The sequence below is a fragment of the Cynocephalus volans genome, chromosome 2 (assembly GCF_027409185.1).
Source record: "Cynocephalus volans isolate mCynVol1 chromosome 2, mCynVol1.pri, whole genome shotgun sequence".
Classification (NCBI taxonomy): Eukaryota; Metazoa; Chordata; class Mammalia; order Dermoptera; family Cynocephalidae; genus Cynocephalus; species Cynocephalus volans.
Window position 1 is genome coordinate 157,749,060 of NC_084461.1, and position 25,919 is coordinate 157,774,978.

Sequence of the window (25,919 nt, forward strand, 5' to 3'; positions counted from 1 at the left end):
ACCTGGAGACTGACTGGCTTATGTATAGGCCAGGGATTCTCAACCTTGGATGCATACCACAATCACCTGGGAAACTGAAAAAACAAACACTGATGATCAGGCCCCACCTACCCAGACTGATGAAAGCAGAGCCCCTGGGTGCAGACCCAGGCATGAACATTTAAAGAAGACTTCCAGGTGATTCTGTGTGTAGCCAGGTTTGAGCTACACTGTATCTGAGGCTAGAACCCTGGGAAGAACTCCACCAGAGAAGACAGCAAAAGAGGCTGGAAAGGAGAGATCTGTGAGGTGGGAGGAAAACCAAGTAAAGACAGTGTTTCATGAAGTTGAATGCTGCTGAGAAGTTGAGGGAGTCCAGATTGCTTTTGTTTTGAGAACAAGGAGGTTGGTGACTCTGACAAGAGGCATGTAATGGACTCTGAGAATGAAGGGGAGACTGGGAGGAGAGAAAGTAGAAATGAGAGTAATCAACAACTCTTTTGAGGAGTTTCGCTGTGAAGAGGAACAGAGAAATGAGGAGTGGCTAAAGGGGCATATGAGGTCAAAGAAGGTTTCTTTTAAGATGTGAAATTAGATCATGTTTGTGGGTAGCTGGAAATGATGATGATGATGATGATGATAGAATGAATGGGTCCAGGAGAGAGAGGAGACAACTCAGTTTGTCAATCTCTGAGGAGGTGAGAGGTGGTGGGATCAGAGCACATGCTGGGGATAGGCACTTATTCCGTGGTAGGGGCTGGAGGGAGAGGATGGCTGCAGATACTGGCACATTTGTAGATGCGGTGGAGGGAGGTTGAAGATGTTCACTTCTGTTGACTGCTGTTTTCCTAGTATGTCTGCCAGGTTAGTGGGCGGCAATGGAGAGAAGGGCTGAAGATCTTGGGGAGGAGAGAAGCTGCCACTCCAGGACACAGGCTCTCTGGGCAGTGTGGAGAGCTCTCTGTTTGAGGTTTGCAATCATATTGTTAAATAGGACACAGTCAGCCTGCTTACATGAATTTTTCTGGCTGTGGGTAGCTGCCAGGGTGCAGGCTTGGAAGAGAGTTGGATTCACTGGAAAGTGGGGACTTTGCCAGAAAAATAAGACAGAAGGAGAGAGACAAGGGAGTGACTCCACGGATAGAGCACAGAATCCAAGTGGGACAAGGATGGAACAGTGGACAAGGGCCTCGAAGACGCCACAGGCCGATGTGGCTATAGAAGAGCAGGACTGGCCATGCTAGTGGAAGTGAGCTGGAAGGAGAGGAGGTGGCTCGAGGATGCTTGGGAATAAGATTGTGAAAATGGCATCACTCTCATGAAGGCAAGGCTCAGGATGTTCTGAGGATGTGGGCGGCTGAGGTGGCACTGAGGTCAAGGGACCAACAGGCCAGATCCTTGGAGGCATGATACTTGTGTGCATGGATGGCTTCAAAAATGGTGACAAGAGGATCATGAGGAGATGAGGGGAAAGAAAGCAGGCACTAAAGTCTTCAAGGAACTTGCTTATCTACCTCTGGAATGTTGGCTCCCCGAGAGCAGGATTGAGGCTGTCCTGAATATGCCGTGTCCCCCAGCACCTGGCACGGAGTAGACATGCAGTATAACTCTAATGAAGGCATATGACTAATACGTAATTTCATCGTTATCCTGTTTTATAGCTGAGGAAACTGAGGCTCAAGGTTCCCAGCAGTATCTGCCAATGTTTGAGTTCTAGCTAGGAACAGTATTTTGGGTGTGCATATCTTTCAGCTTCCTTCCATTTGCCCCTCATCCCATCCTCCCATCCCCTATTACCTCCTCCCCAGCTCAGGCTTCCTGGTCTCCAGTTTGGCTCCCTCAAATTCGGCCTCCACATTGCTCCCTCCTGACTCTGACTGTGTCCCTCCCCTAAGGATGAGACCCAGCTCATCGCAGAGCCCCAGAGCCCCTTGGGGCACCCCTGTGTCCATCCTTATCCTGGAGAGCAGGGCTCGCTGCCCACCTGGTGGAGCCTTGCCTGCCCTTCCAGCTCAATTCAGAGGGCACCTCTCCCATCAGCAAGCCTCACATCTCCCTCCACCTGACTGTTGGTGTCATTTCTGCTGCACAGGACCACACAGAGCCATAACTATCTGCATCCCCTTTGTCTGCTTGGGAGGATTTGAGCCCACTGGTGGCAGAGGTCATGCCCAGGTCATTTGTGTCCCTGGAGCCCAGCACAGGGCACTGGTGTTTGTGACAATGAATGTGAGTGTGGGTCTGTGTTCCTGTGAGCACCTCTGCCAGTAGCTGAAGTGACAAGATGCGGACTGTGTGCCACAAGGCAGAACCAAGGGAGAGCTGGAGCAGAAGGTCTTTATTATCAGCAAATCTACACTGTACACTGGGGCAGGAAGGACGGGGTGGAGTCCTCCCCAGGCCACCTGCCTGTCCCTGCAGGCCCTAGGGGACTTGGGGATGTGTCTGCAGGTGCCCACTGTTTCCCTGCTGACCCACCCTCCTGTCCCAGAAAGGGAACCTCTCTCTCTTCTGCTACTACTCCTCACGGCTGTTCAGGGCCGTTCACAGGGGGCAGTGCCTTTTCTCCGCTCGCGACTTAGCAGTGTCACCAGCTTGGCCTTGAAGGCTGTCTGAGCGCGGGGACGGTCAGTGCTCCCGGCCTCATCCAGCTCCAGCTCTAGCAGCCGCCGGTACTGGGCCTCCAGGCGGCTGTCCTGGGATGAGCCGGGCCAGCTCAGGTCCTCATTGTTGTGGTAGATGGGGCTGGCCAAGGGGCTGTGGCCGCCAGGGCCCTCCCGGGCCTCAGGGCCTCCATCGGTCAGCACGGGGCTGGCCTCCAGCATGCACAAGTTCTCATAGAGGTGCTCGGCAGCGGTCCGGGGCCCACTGGCCCCCTTGCACACCGAGGCATAGAGCCTGGATGCTGGCTCATCGGGCATGGGGCTCAGCAGCGGTGGCAGGCTCTGTGGCCCAGGCTCAGCCACACGTGCCCTCCTGGGGGTGGACAGCTCGGGCCCTGGTGGCACCTCCCGCAGCTCTCCGGGGGGTTCCAGGGAGGGCAGAGAGGTGGCCCGCGGCAGCGGGCAGGGCCGGGGTCCGGCCCGCTCTGGCAGCTGCTCCCGCTGGCGGGAGATGGCAGCGGCCACAGCTCTGCACAGGTCAGGGGCACGGGGGCTGCTGAAGGCAAAGAGTCCCTCGCCCGTGTCGCAGCGGCGGCCAGCCTCAAAGGAGAACACACCCTGGGTACAGGCAACACAGGCAGGGATCAGCAGCTGAGGGCACCGGCCACCCACCACCCTTCCCTGTAGGGACCCGCAGGTGGGGTGGCCTCCCAGCACCTCACCTTGTCTGAGCCAAACTTGCGCAGGAAGCGGTAGGGCCAGATGTAGAGGGTCTGGGGGATGGAAGCCTCCCTCAGCTGGATGGCGTCTTGGCCCAGCACCAGGAGGTAGGGCCCTTTCAGCTGGCAGCGGGTGGCAGCCTCTGTCCTCTGCACCACCACTGGAAACTCACCCACTGCAGGCAGGGAGGGCCGTGAGGGTGGCCCCCATGGATCCCCCACAGAACCCAGCCCTGGGTGTGGTGGCGCTGAGGCTGCCCCTGTGCCTCCCCAGACTCACCTTCCTGCCAGGAGGAGTAGATGGAGTTTTCCTCCATGGGGACGAGGCCCCTCTTGGGAGACTCAGCCTCCCCTGATCCCGAGGAAAACCCCCCTGTGCCCTGAGGAATGGGCTCAAGTCAGAGGTTAGAGTCCACCCACTCTTCTTCCCCCTCCCTCCCCTTGGGTCAGTCCCAGTTCTGCCCCTGACATACTGCATGCCCCAGGCCGCTCTCTGAGCCTGTTTCCCCACCTGCAAGATGGGTAGCGATACCCACCTGGATCCCCTTTGAGGGTGCTGGGCCAGGGAAGAGGTGCCATGTTTGAGGGTGTTTGAGGTCTATAAGCCACGGGCACAAAAGAGCCCCTGAACTCTCCCCACACCTCAACCCTGACTCTCAGCACCTCTGCCACGACTGGCGGGGCCCACAGTAGCAGGGCCTGGGTTAAATGCAACAGCTTCCTCGCTAGTCTCCTTGCTCCTGTTCCTTTTTTTTTTATTTTAAAAAATGTGACAAAATACACAGCATAAAATTTACTATTTTATCTTTTTTAAAGTATACAATTCGATTTTAGCGTATTCACAAGGTTGTGCAGTCATCACCACTACTTAGTTCCAGAACCTTTTTATCACCCCAAATGGAAACCATTAGCAGTCACTCCCCATTTCTCCCTTCCCTAATCTCCTTTCTGTCTCTATGGATTTGCCTATTCTGTACATTTCTTATAAATGGAATCATACAATATGAGAGCTCTTCAAAAAGTTCATGGAAAAAAATCATCATCATCAAAGAAAGTACTAAAAGCAATAGGCAAGAAGTTCATGGAAAGATTCCTACTATCTTTTAATTTCATTTTTCCATGAACCTTTTGAAGTACCCCCATATGTGGCTTTTTGTGTCTGGCTTCTTTCACTCAATATAACATTTCAAAGTTCATCCATGTTGTAGCAAGTATCAGTACTTCGTGCCTTTTTATGGCTCAATAATATTTCATTGTATGAATATACCACAATTTTCGTTTTTTGTTTTGCGGCTGGCCAGCATGGGGATCCGAACCCTTGACCTTGGTGTATATCAGCACCATGCGCTAACCAAGTGAGCTAACTGGCCAACTCACATATTCTCTTTACCCATTCATCAGTTGATGGCCATTTGGGTTGTTTCCACCTTTTCGCTATTGTGAATAATACTGCTATAAACACTCGTGTAGAAGTTTTGTTTGAATACCTGCTTCAGTTCTCTTGGATACATACCTAGGAGTGGAATTGTGGGGTCACATGGTAATTCTATGTTGAACTTTCTGAGGAACCACGAGACTCATTTCCTTTCGGTCCATCACAGATCCTGTGAGGCTTGACAACTGTCAATGTCTGGCTTAAACCCTCCAAAGTCTTCTCCTCTCACTCAAAATAAAATCCCAAAGCCCACACCTGGCCTGAGACGGTTTCAGCTGGCTCCCACCAAACTCTGCAACTTCACCTCCTTCCACGCTCCTTCCTGTTCCTCACCCTCTAGCCACACCAGCCTTCCTTCTGCCCCCTGAACACACTACACTTTTTCCTGCCTCAGGGCCTTTGCCCATGATGCTCCCGCTGTTCAGGACACTCCTCAGATCTCAGTGTCTGAGACACTCTTTCCTCACACCTTGGCCTCGTCAGCTCTTCTTTGTCATCAGGACTCAGGCCCACTGTCCCATCCTCAAAGAGGCCTTCCTTGACCATCCTGCTTAATGTTACCTCATTTACTCTTGTTTGACCCCAGCATTTCCTTTTCTCTACAGTACCTATGGCCATCTGAGATTTGTCATATGGGTTTCTGGACTGTTTTCTAGCCTTTCAGGTGTTTGGCAATCCTTGCCGAGTGACAGAGTGTGAGCAAGCATGGAGACACAAGTGGCAGGGAGGTGGTCACCCCTCACCCCAGCCTCTGGACTGCCCAGACTGCCCTGCCCGCCCACCTGCCTGCCCCATGCTCACCGGGAAGGCCAGCTGGCAGATGGGGCCCATCCATGCCTGGCGGTACTGCGCAGCCAGCAGGTGGCTTCGCTCGGTGGTGGTGAGCAGGAAGGCATCAGTGTCCCGGGGGCAGCTCTCACCGTCGGCCGGCAGCACGGACACACAGTCAGCCAGGCGGATAACTCGCCGCTCACCCCGTCGGCCAGGCCCTGTGGATCTGTCACCCACTGGCCCCTGACCTCCATCCCGGACCTCCCAGCTCTCCAGCCGTGCCACGCCTGATGGGCCTCCCGCATACAGCAGAGCCCACACCTTCCGCCAGGACTTCTGTGGGGGTAGGAGCAGGTGAGGGGAAGGAGACCCTCAGGTGGCAGATTCTCCCTGCTGCTCAGATCAGCACAAGCTGCTCAGCAAACATGCTAGGCCTCTCAGGCTGGGCTCTGCCTCCTCCTACTTCTCTGGGAGCCAGGGATGGTGGCCTCGGCAGGGCCAGGCCGGGCAGAGGGAAGAGACTGCTTGGTGCTGGTCAGCCATGGGTTCAAATCCCACCCCACCCTTTCCAGTGGCACCAGTGTTCTCATCTCTCAAAAGGCCATCAGAACATGAGGTTGGGACTTCTAATGGATCACATCTATACGTATCTAGTGGCAGGCGCAGACTACCTGACACTGTTATGTTGGTTCCCCTCTGCCACCCTCCCAGAAAAGGACACTTGGGTCACCAGCCAAGGGCTGGGGTGGGAAGGAGGCCTCAGCCTCATACTGGCAAGGAAGGAAACATGCAAATAGCTTCAAGAAAAGGAAACAGACCGTTTATCTGCCTGGGCAGCAGCTGCAGGGGTTCAGGGCCTGCTGCTGAGGAGAGGTGAAGTCCCCACCTCCTCTGGTCCCATGACAGAGCTGGGGCCCAGGTCCTCTTCTGCAGGGCGGGGCTCCACCTCTACGGTCTCCTCTAGCTCAGCCCCTGGCCCTCTCTAGGGGCCGTCATGCCATATTAGATGGGTCAGATGGCCCTGGTGCCCTGCTCGGAGCTTTTGATTCCTAGACCCTTCCTCACTCTAGGCTTCCCCATCACTAAGCAGGGCAGAGTCTGGCAAAGGCCTATGTGGCTGCGACCCTCCCAGGCCAAGAACTGGGCTCCATCCCGCTCCCCCATACCTAGGTTGGATCCCCCACCCTGCCTCCCTTCCCAATTCTCCTAGATGTGCTAGGCTATCTGAGGCTGGGCAGAGGCTGCTTTCTCTGCCCATCATTGGTCCTGGGCAGCTGCCTGGCAGCCAGGAGTTCCCACCTTGCCAAACTTGATGTGCTGCTGATAGAGGATGCCATCCTTGATGGGGGTCTCCAGAGGCTCCATGGCCATGGCTGGGCCACAGGGCTGCTGCTCCGAAGACCTGAGACTGGTGACAGGCTGGACGGGAACTCCTCACACTTCCCCTTCTGGCCACTTCCCCTCCCTCTGTCCCGAGAGGCAGCTGCAGAGCTGGGGGGAGGGGAGCCCGGTCTTCAGTTAGGGAGTCCTGTCTTCAATTACAGGGTTGGGAAGCAGCACATATTTCTTCCTTGGGGTGCTGCTGACAAGGTGCCTACACCTGCCTGGTGGGAGGCTGCGACCACCTGAGGGCAAATGTCCCATGCCTGCACCTGGGTCAGCTGGGTGTGAGCAGCTGACCACAGGCTGGCTCCCCTGAGTCATGAGCTCCGACTCCTCCCTGTCCTGCCCTGGGCAGCTGTGCACCCTGGGACCTGGCACTCCACAGCCCTGCCCCCACCCAGGAGCCTCCTCTGGCAAACTCCTGGCTTTCCTGCTCTGAGTCTTGGTTTGTACCATTAAGCCCGCCTGAGACAGCCTCCCCAGTCCCACTCTGCTTTTCTTTCTCCCCCAAATATTTCTAATGTTCACTTCATCCTCTCCATCCTCACAGCTCCTGCCCATTGATGGCGTCTCCCCCTTGACCACTGCCCCACCTGGGCCCATCCTAGCTCTCTCCACCTACCCCAACCAAGCATTTCTCCTCTTCCTTGGGTCTAGCCTGAGCTCCTCAGCCCAGAACTCCGGGGCTTGTGTGTTCTGGCCTCCACCTCCCCAACCTCATTTCCCCAAAGAACCACCCACCCCTACAGGGCCCTCACCACTGCGCTGCTGGGGCGGTGGGCCGCCTCTTCCTCTAGAGGCCTTCCCTGACCACTCCACACCATGTGAAAGCACGAAGGCACTTGCAGTACACACACCGCGCCAGGCACCCCGTCCACACGACCTCAGATCTGTAAGCATGGGTGGCAGGCCCCAAGTGAGCCCTCCACAGAGGTTACATGCTCTTTTAAAGCTCTGCTTCCTGCTGGGCACCTACTTTTTTTTGCCTGGTCTTGCTGGAGGCCAATATAGGGCTTTGTGTGTGGATCTGAATTCTGGGAACAGCCTCATGTCATTCATTCATCCTGGGAGAGAACGTGTAACCAGGCTGAGGAACGTCATTTAGGGATCACATATGTGACCAGGACGTGTTTTCTAAGGGCCTCCTGGCACTTGGCTCTGTGCCTGCTCTGGCCTGGGCAGCTATGAGTTCCACCAGCCTCAGACACCACGTCCTCTCTGTTCTCATCGCCATCTCAACAATGAGGAAATCAAAGCTGAGAGAAATTAAGTAACTTGCCCAAGGCCACACACTAAGCAACAAACATGGCTTGAGCAACTGCTGTCCCCCTGGGGTAAGCATGTGGCCTTACACAGCAAGTGCTTGGCACAGAGGAACTGGGTGACCCACAGCCACTGCCAGTGCCATTCCTTTGCCCACCTCTTGCCAGATGCTGAAACTCTTGTTCAACTGCCAGCAGTCCTGTGACTGCCTTACATGTTTATTCACATTTGAGTCTCTCTCTCCCACTAACCTGTGAGCTTCCCAGGCAGGTGTCCACCTGAATTGTCTGGGTCCTCGTGGCCCACCAATGAGCAGGGCACAGAGTGAGATCAGTGGCGCCTCTGGCCTGAGCAGCAGTCCCTGTGGCATCTGCCACCGCCTCAGTGAACGGAGCTGAGAGTTTCCTACCAAGAGCCCGTGCAGGCAGGCAGTGGGCAAGGAGCCTGGGGAGGAAGTTGCCTCCCAAGGGGCCCCAGGAGAAGCCCCTAGAGCTTCATATAACTGACAGGAAGAAGAAGGCTGGGGGTTATGACAACCAGCCAGGGAAACCAAAGAACCCCACCATTTCCCCTTGCCCACCAATGTGGTCCTTCCTTGAGTCATAAATCCAGGCAGCCCAGAAGAGACACCTGAGTCCCCAGAGAGGGGCACCAGCGAGGCAGCTCCTTCCACAGCCAAGTGCCAGCAGGCTGGGTGCTGGCAGTGGTGACAGGAGATGCCAATGACTTGCCTCAGAGGGTTTCTGGAGGTCAGAGGTTGAGGCCTGCCCAGGACTCAGGGATCAGCACAGGCAAAACACAGAGGCAGGGCTGGGGCTGAGATAGAGAGGCTTGTGCTTTAATGGTAGCTGAGGTGAAGGGGAGCAAAAATAGTAATTCTGGGGGGCAAAGGGAACAGGTAGCCAGGCCCAGCCTGGTCCAGCCCAGGCCAGCTGGGCCGAGGATGCCGGCTTCTTGTCCAGGGGGCTGGTGTGTATGTGTATGGTGGCTGGAGTCCCGGGCACTGAGGCCTCTTGGAGAGAAGGAGGGAAGACAGAAGGCTCAAAAGTCCATGGAGCTGTGTGCCAGGTAATCCTTACGGCCGATGTTGCTGACCTGCTTGGTCTGCATAGCCTCAAGTTTGGGGCAGTTGGTGATCCGATGACCCAGGCCCCCACAGAAGGCACAGCCACGCTCTCCTAGGGGAATGGGGGGTGGGGGTCAGAAAGGTCGGAGGGCCAGGATCCATGGCTTGGACCTTGGGCCCCATTAGGTCCTCCCAGTCCACTGATGTGCAGACAGCGTGGACTTGTCCCGCCTTCTTGCCTCCCCTGCCCCCCTACCCCACTCTGGGGACTTGTGCCTTCCACAGTCACCTCTGATGTCCAGCATGGACTCGTCCCCACAGTGCAGCACTTGCAGCACAGGTGGCACCTTCTGCTTGGCTTCCAGCAACAGGGCTTTGAGGTCCATTAGCACTGATTCGTCTAGGGGTGCGGGGTAGTGAAGAATCATCAGGCCCCACCCTGGGTCCTGCAGCCAGAAGTTGGTGGCCACGAGTGGAGGACCCAGGGAACAGCTGAGGTGGCTCTGGCAAAAGACTCACCACAGGCTTTGTTGATGAAGGTGGTGGCAATGCCTGTGTTTCCTGAACGCCCAGTGCGGCCGATCCGGTGCACTGCAGGGGGAGGGACAGAGCCTCTGGCTCACTGCCAAAGGGATAGGGGCCCTGCCTGGCCCTTCCCCCACCTAGCCCATACCCATGGCCCCCCAGGCTCCAACCATAGTTCTCGATCTCCTCGGGCATGTCGTAATTGATGACATGTTGGATGGCAGGGAAGTCCAGGCCCTTGGAGGCTACATCTGTGGCCACTAGGACATCCTTCTTGCCTTCCCGGAATGCCTCAATGGCCTTGGTCCTTTCCTCCTGGTCTGGGGATGGTCAGGAAAGAGCTGTTAAAGCTACAGTAGGAGTTTAGGGAGTAGCAGCAGGCTGGCCAGGCAGGGCAAGGGAGGAGGTGAAGGACTGCCATGGAAGCAGGGTCCATGCCAATGCATGCACCACCCTGACCTTTGCCCCCATGGATGGCCACAGCCTCAACCCCCTTGAGCAGCAGATATTCGTGGATGGCGTCGACGTCTGCCTTCTTCTCTGCAAAGATGAGGACCTGTCCGGGAAAGCCAACTTGAGTCAGGGGGGCTGACTCTGCCTGGGCATCCCCAAACCTTCCCCCAGCACGCTGTCCCTACCACCCTCTCCCTCATCCCGGGGACCCTGGTACCAGCCTGGCCTGGCAGCACTCACGGGTGGGGGTGTCTTCTGCAGGCACTCAAGCAGGTATACCATCTTGGCCTCTTCCTTCACATATTCCACTTCCTGCCACACAGGGGCCAGGTCAGCTGAGGTTAGGCTCATCAGCCATGACCGTGCCACATAGGCTGGGCCCCTAATCTGGGCTGAGAGCCTTCTGCCAGCAGGGCCTAAGAATGGCCCTGACTAAGGGCCAGGGGCTTTGAATGAAACCCCCATCGCCCACAAGGTGAACCCTCTGCTCCAATCAACTTCAAGGGAGCCCTGCCAGATCCAGCCCTCACAGGTGAGAGACTTGGTCCATAGGGAGTGCCTACCCACCTGGATGACATCCAGGCTGGCGGCCCCGGCGCGCCCCACGTTGATGGTGACAGGCTTTACCAGAGCACTCTTGGCAAAGTTCTGAATCTTCTTTGGCATGGTAGCACTGAAGAGTAGAGTCTGCCGCTGGCCCTGAGGAAGGGTGTGGGCTGGGACTGAGGGCATGCAGAGATAGGTGGGGCTGGGCTGAGGGCATATGGAGGATGCAGTCTGGGGAAGCGAAGCAACTGGGACGCAGCCTCCCTGAAGTAGGAGCAGAGGGTCAGGCAGTGCAGGGGCTTAGGGTCCTCCACAGTTAAATGTACTGTGCATGGGGACAGGGTGGTGCAGGAGTGCCCTGGCCAGGCAGGAGGCGGGCACCTTGAAGTAGGAGAAGATGGTGCGGATGTCGCCCTCGAAGCCCATGTCAATCATGCGGTCAGCCTCATCTAGGGCCAGGTAGCGACAGATGTCTAGGCTGACCATCTTCTTCTGCAGCAGATCCATGAGGCGCCCAGGGGTGGCCACCATCATGTGCACACCACTGGGGATGGAGGAGACTCAAGCTGGGGCCACCTGCTTATCACCTACCTAGAGGCCACCCTCTGCCTCTGTTCTGCTCTCTGACCTCCTTCCTGTCTTTTCTCCCCTCCTCATTACTCACACCACCCTGCACTAAAAGCACATGTCCTTTCCTGGAAGAGCCTAAGCCTTCCAGCCACCACTTGGCCTGACACACCCTTCCTCTCCTCCTGGGTCACTGCTCTCACGCAGAAGGGCTGTCCTGAATCTCCAGAGAGGTTTCCCTTTGTGCTCCTGTGGCCCCTTTGTAGGCTTCGATGGGCTCCTTTTCCTGGTATGCTGACTTCATCTCTTGTGCCTGCATCTTCCCTGACACTGAGAATGCCTCAGAAACAGGGATGGGGTCTGGCCTGTCTGCAGGGCCTGGTCCAGGGCATCTGGCATATCTGTAGTGGACTGCACTGTGTTGAAAGGGCACAGGTGCCACTAGGATCCAGCCCTGCCCCAGCACCTCAGCCTCCTTGACTAATTATACTGAATGTCTCTGACCTTCCTGGACATCCTGGGCCCTCCACCTCTGTACCTGGACTACTCATCTTCAAAATTCAAACATCACCTTCCCTACAAAGATGTCTCTGACCTCCTACATCGCTGATGCTCCAGCAGGGTGGCCCATTCCATGTGCTGCACTCCCACAGTACCTGACCACATCCCTCTGCCCCACCCACCAACATTCCCACTAGACTGGGAAATTCCTGAGGGCTGGGCCCACCTTAGGCTTCTGCGAGGGTCTGTGGAATGACGAAACTAAAGGATCCTTTAGCTTCTCTAGGAGCTTTGGGGAGGCCCATGGGATAGGGGGTACCAGTACTCACTGTCGGATAGTCTCCATCTGCTCTTTGACGGACATGCCCCCAATGCAGAGAGCACAGCGCAGGAGTGGAGAGCTGTCCTCCTGCAGCAGGTGGCAGTAATACTCCAGGATGCCATGGGTCTGCCGAGCTAGCTCCCGCTGTAGGCACAGGGACAAGGTTGGCACCAGAAGGTGGCCCCAATCTCTGCCCCGTCCTCTAGGCTAGCCCATTTTACCGAGGGGCAGATGATGAGTCCATAGGGCCCCTCACGCTTGGAGAAAGGTAATCTCTTCTCTTGTTCCAGGCAGAACATGATGACAGGCAACGTGAAAACCAACGTCTTGCCTGAACCCGTGAAAGCGATGCCTATCATGTCACGGCCGGACAGACTGTTAGGAGAAGACAGCCTGAGGGTCAGGTTCAGCAGAAGACAGGGAGTGCTTCACCAACTGGACACTTAGCCATTGGTCCTCCCTGTCACAGCCCTCCTCAGAGACCCCAGGCCCACCGTCCACACTCACATGGTGGGGATGCCCTGGATCTGAATGGGTGTTGGGTGGTGGATGCCTTTCTTCTTCAGGCCTCTCAGGATGGCTAAGGAAAACAACACAGGCATCATTCTCACGTTTCACAAGTACTTTATCAGAGCCCCCAAACCTGCAAAATTGCCACTAGCCTCAAAATTTACAAAGGATGAAACTGAGGCTGAGAGAGAGAGCAGGGGGTATAAAAAGAGAGAGACGTGTCCAAGGCCTGTGGGATAGGTGGAGCCAGGATTTGCACCCAGGTCTGTCTAAGCTGAGAATCACTTTTTCACTGAAGCTCCTTGATGACAGAATATAGTGAACACGTACAGCTGGGGCAGCTGAAAAAGGAGCCTAACGAGATCCCTCCTTAAATCCCTCCATTCCCACTGGCCGGACCCAGTGCTGACGCCGCTGAGCCTAGTGGGGGACACAACCTCATAGGTGTTTGCTTATGTAAGTGTGGTGTCTCTCCTAGTTCCCAGGTACCTGCAGGAAACTTCATTTCCTTGAAGCTTTTGATGGGTGGCGGGATACCATCTCCCTCCACCAGAATGTGGTACTTCTTCCGTACTCGCTCGTGCCGCTCTTCAGACATGCTCAGGACATATCGAGGTGGTGTCCAACTGTGGGTGGGTAGTAGGGATCAAGAGAAGCTCTGGGCACAGCTAGCCTTGAGGTGTCCCTGCTAATCTCAGCCACATGTCATTCTAAGTAAGGAGCAATTGCACAGACTGGAAAGACATACCTGGTTTTGATTGGGTCGTCATATGTGATGCCCTTGGCCATCTCCTTCACTGACATCAAGGCTAAGGAGAGAGACATGGCTCAGGGCTAGCTCCTGCTTCTGAGAGGCCAGACTCCTTGAGATATGACATGCCTGACATGGCGGGAGGAGGTTCAGTCCACCTCCTCACTGCCCTGGCTACAACCATACCTCGTCCCTCAGCCACACTCTCCAGGATTTTCTCTTCTTCCTTCAGCTGCTTCTCCTTGGCAGACTCCTTGCGGGCTGAGAAAAGAAGAAGACGTCAAAGAGACACCAACACAGTGGGCCAGGCTTAGCGTCTCCCCACCCTCCCAGGCGGTGCTGCTCAGCTCACCCTCGGCCTTCTCCTTGAGGTGTTGGTGCTGATCCAGGAGGCTGACGTTGGACTGAGGGCCCAGCGGGATGTCGTCTTCATCTACCCGGGGCTCGCTGCCGCTGTCCTGCTGCTCCTCCTCCGCAGCTCCCTTGCGTCTCCGCTGCAGCAGCTTCTGGAGCTGAGGTTCCACCAGTGACCCTCAGAGTCAAGCCCAAGACAGAGTGGGGCATCGGGCCCAAGCGGCCTGCATCAGGATGCTGGCTTTTGGAAGACGGTCCTGCGCCCCAAAGCACAGAGCTGCCCTATCCCTCAGATCAGGTCGCCAATCCCTCGTCTGACTGGAGACCACGCTCCCGTGTACTGACATTCACTCCTCAGATCGCCCCCCTCCTCCCGCAGGCCGGGGCCACCCTCATCCCACTGCGACCCGGTGGCCACAACCCCATTCCTCCTCCGACCCCAGCCCCTCACCAGTAGTTGCCGGCGCTGTCGCAACGGCACATAGGGCACATAGTCCTCGTCGTCCTCATCCTCGGCCTCGGAACGGCTTCCTCCTGCCGTCGTCTCGTCGGCGCGAGCCCGCTGCAGATACACACGAGTCAGGCCCGGACCCCCCGCCTTTACTCCCGCCCCAGCCCGCGCGGACCCCAGCCTCGCTGCCACCTTCCGTTCCGGCTCCGACTCCTCCATCCTTCGCCGCACGCATGCGCGCCACGGCCCAACCCCCGCCTCAAGTAAAGTGCGACCCAATCGGATGTGAAGAAGCGGACGTCGGCGCCTAGCGACGACCTCGGAGCGCCGGATCGCGCCGAGGGACAAATGTGCTCCTCAGCTGCTGTCGTGGGGCGCGGCGTCCATGCTTTCTGTGGGTGGCTGGCTGCGCGGCTGTTGCCAGGGCTGACGACGAAAGAGTCAGGCAAGGCATTGTGGGACACTAGAGGATTTGGAGCATGCGCTAGAGGTGCAAACCAAGCGCGGTGGGAGAGGAAGACACCCCGAGTGGAGAACGCTGATCCCGAACGGGGCAGCCTGCCTGATGCCCAGCCTCGCCCGGAGCATGACGTCATCGCACGCCCCCGCCGGCGGACGCTGCGCCCTCTAGTGGCTGGGAGCTCCGGGCAAGCTGGGATAGTGCCGTGTTTCCGTCCCTGCATAGGGCCGCGGGGCAGAGTGGGGCTTGCGGAATAAATGACTCAACAAAGCACTGCTCTGACTGGTGTCCCATCGGTGTGAAACAACACCTGTGTTCAGAGTGGTGAGGGCTAAATAAAATACTGATGACAGTGGTTTTTAATGGTGAGGCCCTGTACAAACGCAAACGATTATTACTGTAAATGTTTTGATAGAGCTCTGAGTGACTAACTGGAGAATCAGAGGAGGCTTCCAGGAGGCGGCACTGGATCTGAGCTTCCAGGGAAGTTCGAGGGCTCTGCAGAAATTAAAAGTCTGTCCATGTGCAAGATTCCTCAGGGAACACAGAGATCACTGTGGCTGGTGTGAAGTGGGGATAGCCAGGGTTAAGGCTGGAAAAGGAGATTGGGCCCAGAACATGGTGGTCCTGACTGTCAGTCAGTCATTTCAACTTCATTGGGGACTTTTAAAGAGGAATGACATGGTTAGAGCTGTTCTTTCCTTCATTCGTATGTTTAATATGAGTATGTGCTGGGCATTGTGCACAGTGCCGAAGCAGACGGAGGATGAACAAGACACACCTGGTGTGGGAGGAGACCGAAATATATATACAGATAATAGTTCTTGAGGTAAAGGAGAAATATCTAAGATAAACAAGATAATACCCCTTTTGGAAGTATCACAAAGGCAGGGCAAACTGATTCTCATGTTTTTGATAGCAAAATGGCCTCAGTGGGGATGTGAAGGATAAGCAGGAATTCATGAAGGAAGGTTAATCTGGGAAGAGGGAAATATGCGAGCAAAAGTCAGGAGACCCAAGGGTACTGGGCCTAACTGGAGACTGAGGTCCAAGAATGCTGGAGGCAGGGGTCCAAGCACAAAGGACCCTGTATGCTGCTCTCACAGAAGTCTCACTCTCTCTGTAGGTAAATGGACTGCTTGATCAGACTTGTAGTTTTGAATGATGAAGCAGAATTTTAGATAGCTGTGCCAATTCAACTGCAGGGCAGGAGCCCAGTGCAAGAGTAGGAGGGGGAGAGGAACACAACTAATAAGTATGCAGAGAAAGGTTTCACAGGAAGCATCCACACGTCCTTGGGGATTGGGAAAGGCCAGGCCCCAAGAATTGTGAGCTTGTGGTCAATACTGTTGGTTTCCCTTCTTTAGAAGAGGAAGCTGGCACTCACCACCAGTCCCATGGTGGGGCCCAACCCAGAGGGGACAGCCTCCAGACAGGGCACTCCTCACATAAGCTCAAGCTAAGAGTTGATTTTAGTAGAGAAAACTACATTGGGGGCAAGGAGTTTGGGCACAAGTGTGAGTGAGACATTTTTAGCAAACCCACTATATGAGTATTAAAATCTGAGTTCAGGGCCGGCCCCGTGGCTCACTCGGGAGTGTGGCGCTGGTAGCCAAGGCCACGGGTTCGGATCTCACATAGGGACGGCCGGTGCGCTCACTGGCTGAGAGTGGTGCAGACCACACCGTGCCAAGGGTTGCAATCCCCTTACCAGTCAGAAAAAAGAAAAAAAAAAAAAAAAATCTGAGTTCAAAAACCAGATCCATTTGGGGGGCATGAGGTAGTTTGCTTGGCTGTACAGAGGGGTTCATTATCCTCTTAACTCTCAAGTCCCTTAGCCTACACGTCCCATTTCCACTGGAAAATCAGATCTAATTTATAAAAAACTCAACTTATCCCCATGTTCCCTGACTACATAGTCTGTGTGAGGAGCCTCCATGGCCCAGGATGCAGGTGCACAGTCCATAAAGGCCTCAGGGCCTTTCTTAGGCTTTCTCACATCCAGATGCACAGACACCAAGTCCAACCCCTTCAACTCACCCATCGTGCAAAGGGGAAACAGCGTAGGGAAGAGGCTACTCCAAGCTCACATACCAGAGTCCTCCCACCAGAAGGAAAGGGCACACATGCCAGAGTCATACAGTGCTCAACCCTAGTCAGCCAGACTGAGTCCAGCTGAGTCATGTTTCTGCCTTAGCTTTAGTTTCCTCATCTGTAAAATGGGATAACAGTCCCACTTAGGATTTCCGCAAGGATTAAGTGGAAGCTATGCCAAACATGCTCAATAAAGTTAGTGACTAAGGCAGATCCCAAGTGACTGAGGGCATCCCTCACCCTTATTCCCTGCTCAGAACAGCAAATCAAAAATACACAACTCTGTGTCCAAATGTTGCTTTATCTTTCGGCATGAAAGATCTTCACAGTATCAAAAGTAAAGAATTGAAAAAAAATAAAAACAAACAAACAAACAAAAAAACGAACACAAAGAGAGCAGTGTTGGGCCAGCAGTACCATCAGCCCCCGGCCCACAGGCCAGCCCAGTCCCGGGCTATGAGTGTGGAGGCTGCGTAGCACCAGGAAGCGGCTCTGCTGCGGTCCTGAAGGTCCCCAGCACAGCACGGCATCCGTTCAGCTTTTGGTTGGTCCGGGACAGTGGGGAGCAGCGAGGGTCTGGGCAGGTGGGTGGGGCACACAGAGGGAGAACCGTAGGCCTTCAGCTACAGTCAGGGTCTCAGGACACCCTAAGGAAGTTCAACCTGGGCAGGGCCTGAGAAAGAACAAAAGAGCAAGATCACAGTGAGCAACGAACGGCCCATGCCTCAACCTTCCTATGCCAACTCTGGGACCCCAACTCTGGATCCCCCTGGTGCTATTTTTGTTCCCTGGGCTGAAAACATTGAACATGATCCCTGGATCATCTCCAGTAGAGGATGATGGTTAAGACCCTGTTGGTGGACAGAGTCCTGTCAAATGTGGGAACAATCCTTGAGGAGCCCAGGACCCCTGCTGTAGCACATCCTTCCAGGAAAGGGCTAAGACCCCAGCCTCTGGCATTTGTTCTCCTGTCATCAGCAGGTACCGGGGGAGGGCAGCTGTGCACTAACGCTCCTGCCTTAGGCTCCAGGTGCATAACCTGGGCCATGCCCTTGGAGTTCCCAATCCTGCTCAGAGGAGGGTGGAGAGGGTCAAAGGGAGGGGTGGGATTTCCTGTCTTGGAAAAGAGACCAGCCAAGATTGGAAAGGGTCAAGAGGTGGGAGTGGGAGAAGATGGCTGGATTTGGTTTCCCAGATGAGAGTGGAATTGGGCTTGTGGGAGATGTGACCCTTTTTTCTCTCACTAGGTACAAGAGATTAAGTGCCTGGAGTTCCTGCTACTCCTGGTTCGTGTGGAGGTGGAGGAAAGAAGTGGGAAGGCACCCTGGCCTTGGAAGACATTCCTGGGGGTTTGGACATCTCGGTTTGGCAAAGGATCAGGGAGCTTGGCCCCCTCAGAGGGGAGGAAGGCTGAGGGGACTCTGAAGAAAACAGTCTTCCTACTCCAGGGCAGGGCAAGTGTGCCACAGGAAGCCCCAGAACCGAAGGCTACCCTGGCTTCAGGCTCTCTCGGATGCCTCTGGGGAGCTGGGGGTTCAGGAAGTCTGCTGCCTCAGCCCAGAGAGGAGCTGCCTTGGCACTGGAAAGAGGAGGAAGGCAGGTGTGGACATCCATGGGGGGTGGAGGTGGGTGTGGAGAGGGAGTTGATGAGTCTAGTCCACCTGCTCCAGCCTCCCACTGTGCCTTGAGGGCAGCTATATGGTCATCAGACAGAAAAGGCCTGACCCCAGGGACACAGCTCAGGGCTGAGATATGGAAGTGCACCGCCAGTAGGCCCCAAGCCCAGCACCAAGGCCTGCCTGCTACTGCCCTTCTCTTCTGCACAGGGTTCCCAGCTCAATGTCTTCTCCAGTCTTCTGTTCCCAGTCCAGATCACCATCTAATACCTCAATACTTCAGACAAAAGGACCTGTGTAGACTGGGAGGAGAGGGCAGTCATCTGGGGGCCAGGTCACTTTCAGGACCAGGTCACTTTCAGTTTGCTCATGGAACTTGTCCTGTTTAGGGAGAGTCCCTATCAATTCCTCCATGACTAAATAACCTGCAAGGCCCTGGTCTAGCTCGTCTGCCTCCTCAATGCTCCCTCCCTTGTGGCCAGCCCCTTCTCACATTGCTTCAGCTGGGAAGCTCCTTGGTAGCCTGCACTGAGGAGGCAGGCCAGTGGGATTCAACCCTGAGGCCTGATAATATCAGGGGTGGGAGCAGCCCCATGGGGCCTACTGCTGCCTGGGCACTTTGGGATGCAGCTGGTAAGAGAAGTAGAGCCCTGGTGGTGATACTCCAGGGGATGGCAGTCCAGGAAGGGGCCTTTCAGAAGCATGGGCAGGAGGGCTCAAGAAGGGCCTGGCCCAGGGAGGAGTGATAGAAGAACAGAGGCCCAGGGGTGAGTGGCCACAGGAGAAGAGATGGGGCCTAGACCTTTGGAGACTGGAGCTGGCTGTGTGGTTGTAGGGGCCAGGGCTACCAAGCCTAAAGCCCAACTCCCTGTGCCCTAGAGAGCAGAACGGTCTGGTGAGGGCACAGAAGGTGGCAGAGCACAGGGAGAGGGGGTGCATATACCACTTGGGGTCTCTATACCTCACTGAGCTGTGCTGGGAGTAGTTTTCTTGAGGCTAAAGTTGGTCCAGTTCACAGCAACCTTCTGACGAGTTTGCTTTGCAGAATCCAAACAGAACCTGTTGGGTTTAGGAGACACAGGAGAAGCTCAATCAGAGCTTCCCTCCCTTCCTCGCTGGATGCCTTTTCTAGACACTGTGTCCAGGTCACTAAGAAACCAGGTAGGCTCTGCACAGCCTCTCTGGCTCCCAGGTGCTGGGGTCTAACAGGCATAGAAGCTTTGCTGGTTTGGGGGCTTCCTGGATGAGGCCCAGTAACCACTGCTCATGAGCCCAGGGGACAATGTAAGAAGAGAGCGAGACTGCCTTAGGACACAAGCTCCCTTCTCGCTTCATGTCTTACTCTGACTGTATTGCGCTGGCTTCTGTACCCTAAGTATGCTGCTTCTTTTACCCTCAAACGTTTGTACATACTGGCCACACTGACAAACACCTTTTCAAACTGACCAACTCATTCTCCAGGTTTCAGCTTGGTTACCACCTCTCCCAGGAAGACCTCTTGGCCTGCCCCACCCCTCACTTTGGTGTGAAGCCCCCCTTTCTAGCTTCCCTCCCAACAGCCACATCATGCCCTTGCTCCTCTAATGGCATGGCATCTATCACAATGCTATATGTTACGGCTGTCAAGACTCCTGTCTAAGCATATATTTAGTTTGCCTCTGTCCCCAGAGCTCAGTCCAGACAGAGCTAAGGAAGTGCCGGTGAATAAACAAAGCTGGAAAAAGCCCTGGTTCCTGGGGTCTCACATGCCTCTTTCTCCCTGTCCCTTGCACCTTCACAGATGCTCAACCCAGCCAAGCAGCTCCCTGAGATCCAGCGGACAGGCTGGTGGGAGAGGGCCTGGGGAAGTGGCAAGGCTCCCCAAGGGGCCAGGGTTGTGGGAGCAGGCCTTTCTGAGGCCCAAGCATAACATGGGTCTCGACCTGAAGTTCCCTGTGAGTGGGAAAACAGGCAGCCCCCACCTACCTCTTGAAGTACTCCACCTCGCGGTCAGTCTCATCCATCTCCACCCCATCCATGTCCTTGGGCAGGAACACATCGTCTAGGAAGACACAGCCAGAAGGGCTCAGTGCCCATGGCCAGACCTCTGGGATCATGCTGTGGGGGCAGCGTTGCCCACACAAGGACTGCCCTCCACCCCGTGGCATGGCTGGGGTTGGGGGTCAGTCACACAGTTCCTGGTGCACTCACCCAAGGAGGCGGCCGACTTCTCTTGCTTGTTGCGGCTGCGGCGGCTGCGGCCCTTGCCCTGGGGCAAGCTCTGTGGCCTTGCTGGGCCTGAGGGCTGCACAGACTCCTGCTCCAGAGGCCGTGCCTTGGCCTCGCCTGGCCAATTTCGCCAGGAGCTGCCCTTTTCCTTCTCAGTTTTGGGGCTGCCAGCCCAAACTGGTACTGGCTGGCTTCTCCAGCTCCCCTCTCCAGCCTCAGCACAGCTGCCAATTTTGGGAGGCTCTGGGACCTTGCCTGGCTGCTTGGGGCCAACAGTCTGGCCCTTAGCACTGGGTGCCTCTTGGCTAGCCGGGGGCCGGGGGGCTGGGCTTGCCTCACTCTTCTTGGCCTGACTGCCCTGTCTCTTGCCTTTCCGTGGCTTCCGACCTGAAGCCACAGGCTCAGGCACCTCCTGCTTGCAACGGGGGACCTCCTTTGAGCTTGGCTCCTCAGAGCTGGGGTTGCCTGGCTTGGGTGTCTTGACCCAGATCACCCGCGACAGGTTGGGCACAGTGTTGAGTCTCCTCACTAGCCCATTCTCCGGGATAATACCAGGAGGGGGGCCCCTCACCTCTGTCCATGGTGAGTTGGGGCCTCTCATTTCTGCCCACAGTGGGGCTGGCTCGCCTGGAGCTTGTAACGTGTGGTTCTGAGGGGAGACCAAAGTCAAAGGGGACAAGTCAAGGTTGATGTCAGGCTGTTGCTCTGAGGAGCCATTGAGGTTTGAGGGGGGTAGATTCTGGGGCTCAGGCTCAGCAGCCCCCTGTTTAGAGAAGCCATTGCTGTCCATGCTGAGCTCACATACACTGAAGCTGGCACGGATGGAATCCTTGACGGTGTTCTTGATCTCCTGCAGACGGCTGCTTAGGAAGCTGTTGACTCGATCCAGTTCCCGGTCAGGCCACTCCAAGAGCCTCTCCCTGGCAGGCCTGGGCTCCCGGCTTCCAGAAACACGATTCGCCTGCTTCAGCGTTTCTGCTGCCAACTGGGCCTTCTCCTTTTCCTGCCAATACAAGAGGCAGTTTCAGCAGGGGCCTGTCAGCTGCCAGGCACAACATGACACCTGACGCATCAGCCTGGGGCCCAGCTTTGCCACTGACTTTCCAGAAGCAGAGCCTCACAATCGTTGCCTGCACACCCACCCTGCAGGACTCGGGATGAAAGGCAATTAGACAGGTACATGTCCTGGGGGTGGAGGTACAGTTACACCCAAAGAGGGTAGGGTTTTCAGCTTGTTCATCCAGAGCCCCAATGTCAGTCTTAGCGCCTAAGGTGGCTGATTCAAAGGGGTAGGATCTTGCCTCCTAGGACTGAGTTTATGTGAGCTTGAGCAATTTATTCACTTGTTGGGTCTCAGTGGACTCACCTGCAAAATGGGGACAATGATTCTGGAGTGAAGACCAAATTGGGATGCATGTGAGGAAGATGGTTACTAGAGAAGCATTCTTTTCAACTCTGTAGGTGGTGGGGGGAAAAGCCATGATATTATGGGGGGGGTCTTATAAGAAGGACAATTTGGGGGCTGTGAGACCACCATGGTAGATGAGACTGATCTGGGTGGCTGGGAATGCATGTGCTCTCCTGAAGCTGTGTATGGTTATTACTGAAGAGGACCATGTTCCTGTAGAAAGGCCACTCACTGCTCAGAGGAACTCAAGTAATCAAGGCCATACCTAAAGTGTGCCCAATGACATGCCATAGGCATCATGCCAGGCCCTCACTACGAGATGTAAAAGCAGCCCCTCTGCCCAGGTTAGGACTGGAAAGCTGAGAGGCCAGACCCTGTCAATGAGCCTTGACAGACCTAGAGAATCTAAATGAGTTTGTGGGCTCTGAGCCACTCCCACTTCTCCACCCACTCTCAAGGCACCAGCAGGCCAACACAGCCTTCAGAGGGGGACTGGAGAGAGATGCCAAAGCCTTGGCAAGGAGGCGGTGATGGTGCACCACATGACTCCCATCATCTCATGTATTTCCAGTTGATTTGGGAATGTAGGGGAGAAACAGGAAAAGGAAACTGGGGAAAGAAAAGGGCTTGCCATCACCTCAGAGTCGACTTAAAGAGGGTCTCCTTGTGCCCCGGCGGGCAGGCCTTTATTCCCTCATCTTTTTTGAACACTGGCTCCACAAATGAATAAGGTCAGTTGTCCCTGTGGGACCTTGGACTTATTCTCTCTGAACCTTATCTTCCCCATTTGTATATTAGGGAGAAAAAGTACCTGTACCTTCACAGGGTTGCTATGAGGACAGCTGAGAGGGTTTGTATCGAGTCTCTTTCCCTGTGTGCTGAGGCTGGGCCTCGGCACCTTGGTGCTCAGGTGAGCAGCAGCTCAGTCCAGAGCAGTGTTTCTAGCTATGTGTGGAGCTCAGAGGCCATGGAGATGGACGATGTACTGAAGGACCCTTCACCATCACAGCTTTGCTTTTATTTGTTATAGACTGGAATTCCATGGAAGATTTTGTTCACAGAAAAAAGTCTTGTTGCTAAACAAAAAAGCCTGAAAACTACTGGTGTGGTGGGAGTGACACGGAACCATGTACACTTTGGTAGCAAGAGAAGAAAGCACAGAAATGCACGTTTTCTGCTATGTACCATAAGCCTGGTACTTTCCATATGTGGTCTCATTTAATTGTCACAACTGCCCTTGTTGCATCATGATCCTCAACTTATAGAGGAGGAACCTCGACTTTGGAAAGTATAAGAAACTGGCTCAATGTTACATGACAGGTAAGTGGCAGAGTTGGGACAGTACACCCAGCCCAGGTATGACCTTCAGATGTTCCTGTTTTTCAATGCCGTTTGACAACAATTAACTGATCACCAGACTCTGAGGCAGTGGGTGAGGCTCTGGGAGTCCAGCTGTGCATAAGACCCAGTCTCTGCCTCGCTGATTTTAGTCTGCTAGGCAAGATAGACATGCAAACAGGCTGTTTAATTCAGAGTGACAGTGACAAATGCTAAAGGGAAGAAAGCACAGGGTGCTCTGCAAACCTAGAGGAAGTGCTCCTAACCCAGTCTGGGCCATCAGGGAGTGCTTCCCAGAGAAGGCAGTATCTACCTGCAGTGAGCACTGAAGGGTGAGTGGCGTTATCCCGGACAAAGTAAAGACAAACATTTTCTAGGCAGAAGGAATAACAAGCGTAAAGGTTGGGAAATGGGAAACACAGCATCTTTAGGGAATGCAAGCCATTCAGAGGCATAACTGGAGCCCAGATTATTTGAGGGGTGGAGGGTGATGGGAGTGGGCCGGAAGGCCAGAAATGAAAGGCTGAGAGATGAAGCTGGCAAGCTAAGCAGGGGATGGATCACAAAGAGCCCTGTAGGCCTGCTAAAGTCTGGGTCTGATCCTGAGGGCAGTGTGCACCCACAGAAGGCTTTTAAAGCAGTGGTGGTACGGTGGAGAGAAGTGGACTGGGTTAAGCATGGATAGGACTTTTGGTGATGGGTGGGGAGAGAGAACAAGACAAGTGGGAAAACAACACTGACGACCAGTGCAGCTGCTATAGCAGCTCCCACTGACCAAGTGCTCACATGTGCCAGGCACTCTGCCCAACCTTTCCATGCATCACTCCATTTCATCCTCGCAACAACCTATGACTTAGGTTCTATTATTATTCTCATTCTATGGACGAAGAAACTGAGGCTTAGAGGTTAAGTGATTTGCCCAAGGTCATACAGCAAGTGTGGCAGAGCCGAGCTTCAAACTGAGGTCCAATTCCAAGGCCTGCTGCTCTCGGTCACTATGAGGCACTCGCTCAGGATAGCACCCAGGGTTCTGGTTCAGGCAGCAGGGTGGATGATGGTGCCATTAACTAGACAGAAAACAGAGAAGGAAGAGCAGGCCTCTCTGGAGAAAGACAACTAGCCAATTTTGGATGTGCTGAGTTTGAGGTACCTGTGGGACGTCCATGAGGAGGTGCCCCGTAGCAGTAGGAGACATTAATGTGCAGTGCAGGGAGGAAACACTATCTGGAAGGCTTCCCTTTCTCTGGAGATGTCCACAAGGGGGAGGGTCAGGAAGAGGAAGAGGAGCTCACAAAGGAGACAGAAAAGAGGTCAGAGAGGTAAGTGAGAAATCTGGAGAACATGGTGTTCCCACTGCCCTTTCCCTGGCCCTGCTTGGCTGAGGATGGAGGAGCCAAAGACAATATTTAAAAGGAGAACACACACAAAATGTCAAATGTTGCTTAGTGGACAAATAAGATGGGAACAGGAGAGTATAATTTGAACTTAGTAACAAAGAAGTCACTGGTGACTGTGGACTATGTGAGTGGACAGCAGCATGCAGTGAGCTGACAAGAGAAGAGAGTGAATAGACATCATTTTTGAACAAATATGGATGTGATGACATGATGGGAAGAAAGAGATGGAGGAGAAAGAGGATAGAGCCTGAAATAACAGTTTGCTTTCAAAAAAGAGAAAGTAGTGGGCACAGTGAGATGTTGATGGGAAACAGCCTAGAGGAGAGGCCAGAGCTCCAGAACAGGAAGCCTGACCTGGACTGAGCAAGCAAGAAAGGACTGGATGGGCCTCAGGTGGGAAAAGGGAGAACTCTTCTCTCACAGCAAGGAAGAAAGTTAAGTTTGCGGGGGAAATAGTGACATGAAAAGAGAATGCCTGTCCAATGGCTTTTTTCCTTGTTGAAACGGTAAGTGAGGTTATTTGCCAAAAAAAAACAAGGTGTGGCTGGGGAAGGCCTGGAGGTTTGAGAAGAATGGGTCTGACAATGGGGTGTGGTGAACAGAAGTAGTGAGCAGCAAGAAGACTAGGGCACTGCAAGAGGCCTGCCAGGCAATGGGGGGGCTCCAGCAAGCAGGAGACCACAGGGCTAGGGTGCCACACACAGACTCGGTCATGTGCTTTCCTTGAGTTGTAGAAGGTGAGAGCAGGCTGAGTTAGATCCCAGGACTGCAGTTTCTCTGAGTGGGTGTGACAGGTGATGGGCAAGGAATGGAGAGTACTGGCAGGAGAGTGAGTGAACGACGGATGGGTCAACTTGCTCCCTCTCTTACCAAGACTCAGCGATACTTACTCAATTCAAGGGAGTAAGTAATAGATTGGCCTGGGAAGAAGAGAAAGGGGCAGGTGTCAGTCTTTGGTGGATGAAGGAGTGGGGGGTAGGGTGGTGGTGGGGTGCTTTATAGATGGCAGAGCCAGGGGCACAGTTTCAAAAGGAGCAAAGATTAACACATGAAAGTGAGAGTCATGGTCTGGAAGTGGGATAAGGGAACAGAAAGACACTTGGCTTTATCTATCGCCTGAGGTGGAGAGAATGAGCAGCCATCAGTGTTTTGGTGGACAGCCAGATCATAGTAAAGTCCAGGAGGTGGAGGGACTTCAG

General features: G+C 54.7%; 3 protein-coding genes across 15 annotated transcripts in view; all 3 read right to left on the reverse strand.

Annotated features, from left to right (window-relative positions):
* Nucleotides 1–2,299: 2,299 nt before the first annotated feature.
* DOK3 (docking protein 3) lies at nucleotides 2,300–8,422 on the reverse strand. 2 transcript variants are annotated; one of them, XM_063087803.1, is made up of 6 exons: nucleotides 8,405–8,422; nucleotides 6,807–6,998; nucleotides 5,538–5,843; nucleotides 3,582–3,681; nucleotides 3,305–3,477; nucleotides 2,300–3,200 (listed from the first exon to the last, which is right to left on the reverse strand). In XM_063087803.1, exons 2-6 carry the CDS (start codon nucleotides 6,876–6,878, stop codon nucleotides 2,514–2,516), a joined length of 1,338 nt encoding a protein of 445 aa, XP_062943873.1. In that variant the 5' UTR covers nucleotides 6,879–6,998; nucleotides 8,405–8,422; the 3' UTR covers nucleotides 2,300–2,513. The 2 variants fall into 2 exon arrangements, with proteins under 2 accessions (XP_062943873.1, XP_062943872.1); XM_063087802.1 differs by lacking the exon at nucleotides 8,405–8,422 and adding an exon at nucleotides 7,649–7,768.
* A 542-nt stretch (nucleotides 8,423–8,964) lies between these two features.
* DDX41 (DEAD-box helicase 41) lies at nucleotides 8,965–14,592 on the reverse strand. Its single transcript, XM_063086298.1, has 17 exons — nucleotides 14,392–14,592; nucleotides 14,200–14,310; nucleotides 13,747–13,906; nucleotides 13,581–13,655; nucleotides 13,392–13,452; nucleotides 13,133–13,269; nucleotides 12,641–12,713; nucleotides 12,355–12,508; nucleotides 12,141–12,277; nucleotides 11,125–11,287; nucleotides 10,765–10,896; nucleotides 10,438–10,509; nucleotides 10,204–10,300; nucleotides 9,915–10,064; nucleotides 9,739–9,810; nucleotides 9,509–9,619; nucleotides 8,965–9,331 (listed from the first exon to the last, which is right to left on the reverse strand). The coding sequence occupies exons 1-17, from the start codon at nucleotides 14,416–14,418 to the stop codon at nucleotides 9,195–9,197; spliced, it is 1,869 nt and encodes a 622-aa protein (XP_062942368.1). The 5' UTR covers nucleotides 14,419–14,592; the 3' UTR covers nucleotides 8,965–9,194.
* Nucleotides 14,593–17,034: 2,442 nt separating this feature from the next.
* FAM193B (family with sequence similarity 193 member B) overlaps nucleotides 17,035–25,919 on the reverse strand; it is a 31,753-nt gene continuing 22,868 nt past the window's right edge. For 11 of the 12 annotated variants that reach the window (XM_063086715.1, XM_063086720.1, XM_063086714.1 and 8 more), the window contains 4 exons: nucleotides 20,560–21,580; nucleotides 20,335–20,410; nucleotides 19,331–19,428; nucleotides 17,035–17,426 (listed from right to left, as the gene is read on the reverse strand). In XM_063086715.1, coding sequence (XP_062942785.1) covers nucleotides 19,332–19,428; nucleotides 20,335–20,410; nucleotides 20,560–21,580 — 1,194 coding nt within the window. In that variant the 3' untranslated portion in view covers nucleotides 17,035–17,426; nucleotide 19,331. The remainder of the gene's footprint in view (nucleotides 17,427–19,330; nucleotides 19,429–20,334; nucleotides 20,411–20,559; nucleotides 21,581–25,919) is intronic. The other variant, XM_063086716.1, reaches the window with a different exon arrangement.

Excerpts from the sequence above, each read along its gene's own strand:
- DDX41 (XM_063086298.1), bottom strand. The coding sequence starts at position 14,418 with ATGGAGGAGTCGGAGCCGGAACGGAAG. Across the intron at positions 12,714-13,132 it reads GGAAATGAAGTTTCCTGCAG|CCATCCTGAGAGGCCTGAAG; the intron begins GTACCTGGGAAC and ends TGTTTTCCTTAG. Across the intron at positions 10,510-10,764 it reads CCAGCCTGGATGTCATCCAG|GAAGTGGAATATGTGAAGGA; the intron begins GTGGGTAGGCAC and ends CCTGTGTGGCAG.
- DOK3 (XM_063087803.1), bottom strand. The coding sequence starts at position 6,878 with ATGGCCATGGAGCCTCTGGAGACCCCCATCAAGGATGGCATCCTCTAT. Across the intron at positions 3,682-5,537 it reads TCTGCCAGCTGGCCTTCCCG|GGCACAGGGGGGTTTTCCTC; the intron begins GTGAGCATGGGG and ends CCCATTCCTCAG. Across the intron at positions 3,201-3,304 it reads GCAAGTTTGGCTCAGACAAG|GGTGTGTTCTCCTTTGAGGC; the intron begins GTGAGGTGCTGG and ends GCCTGTACCCAG.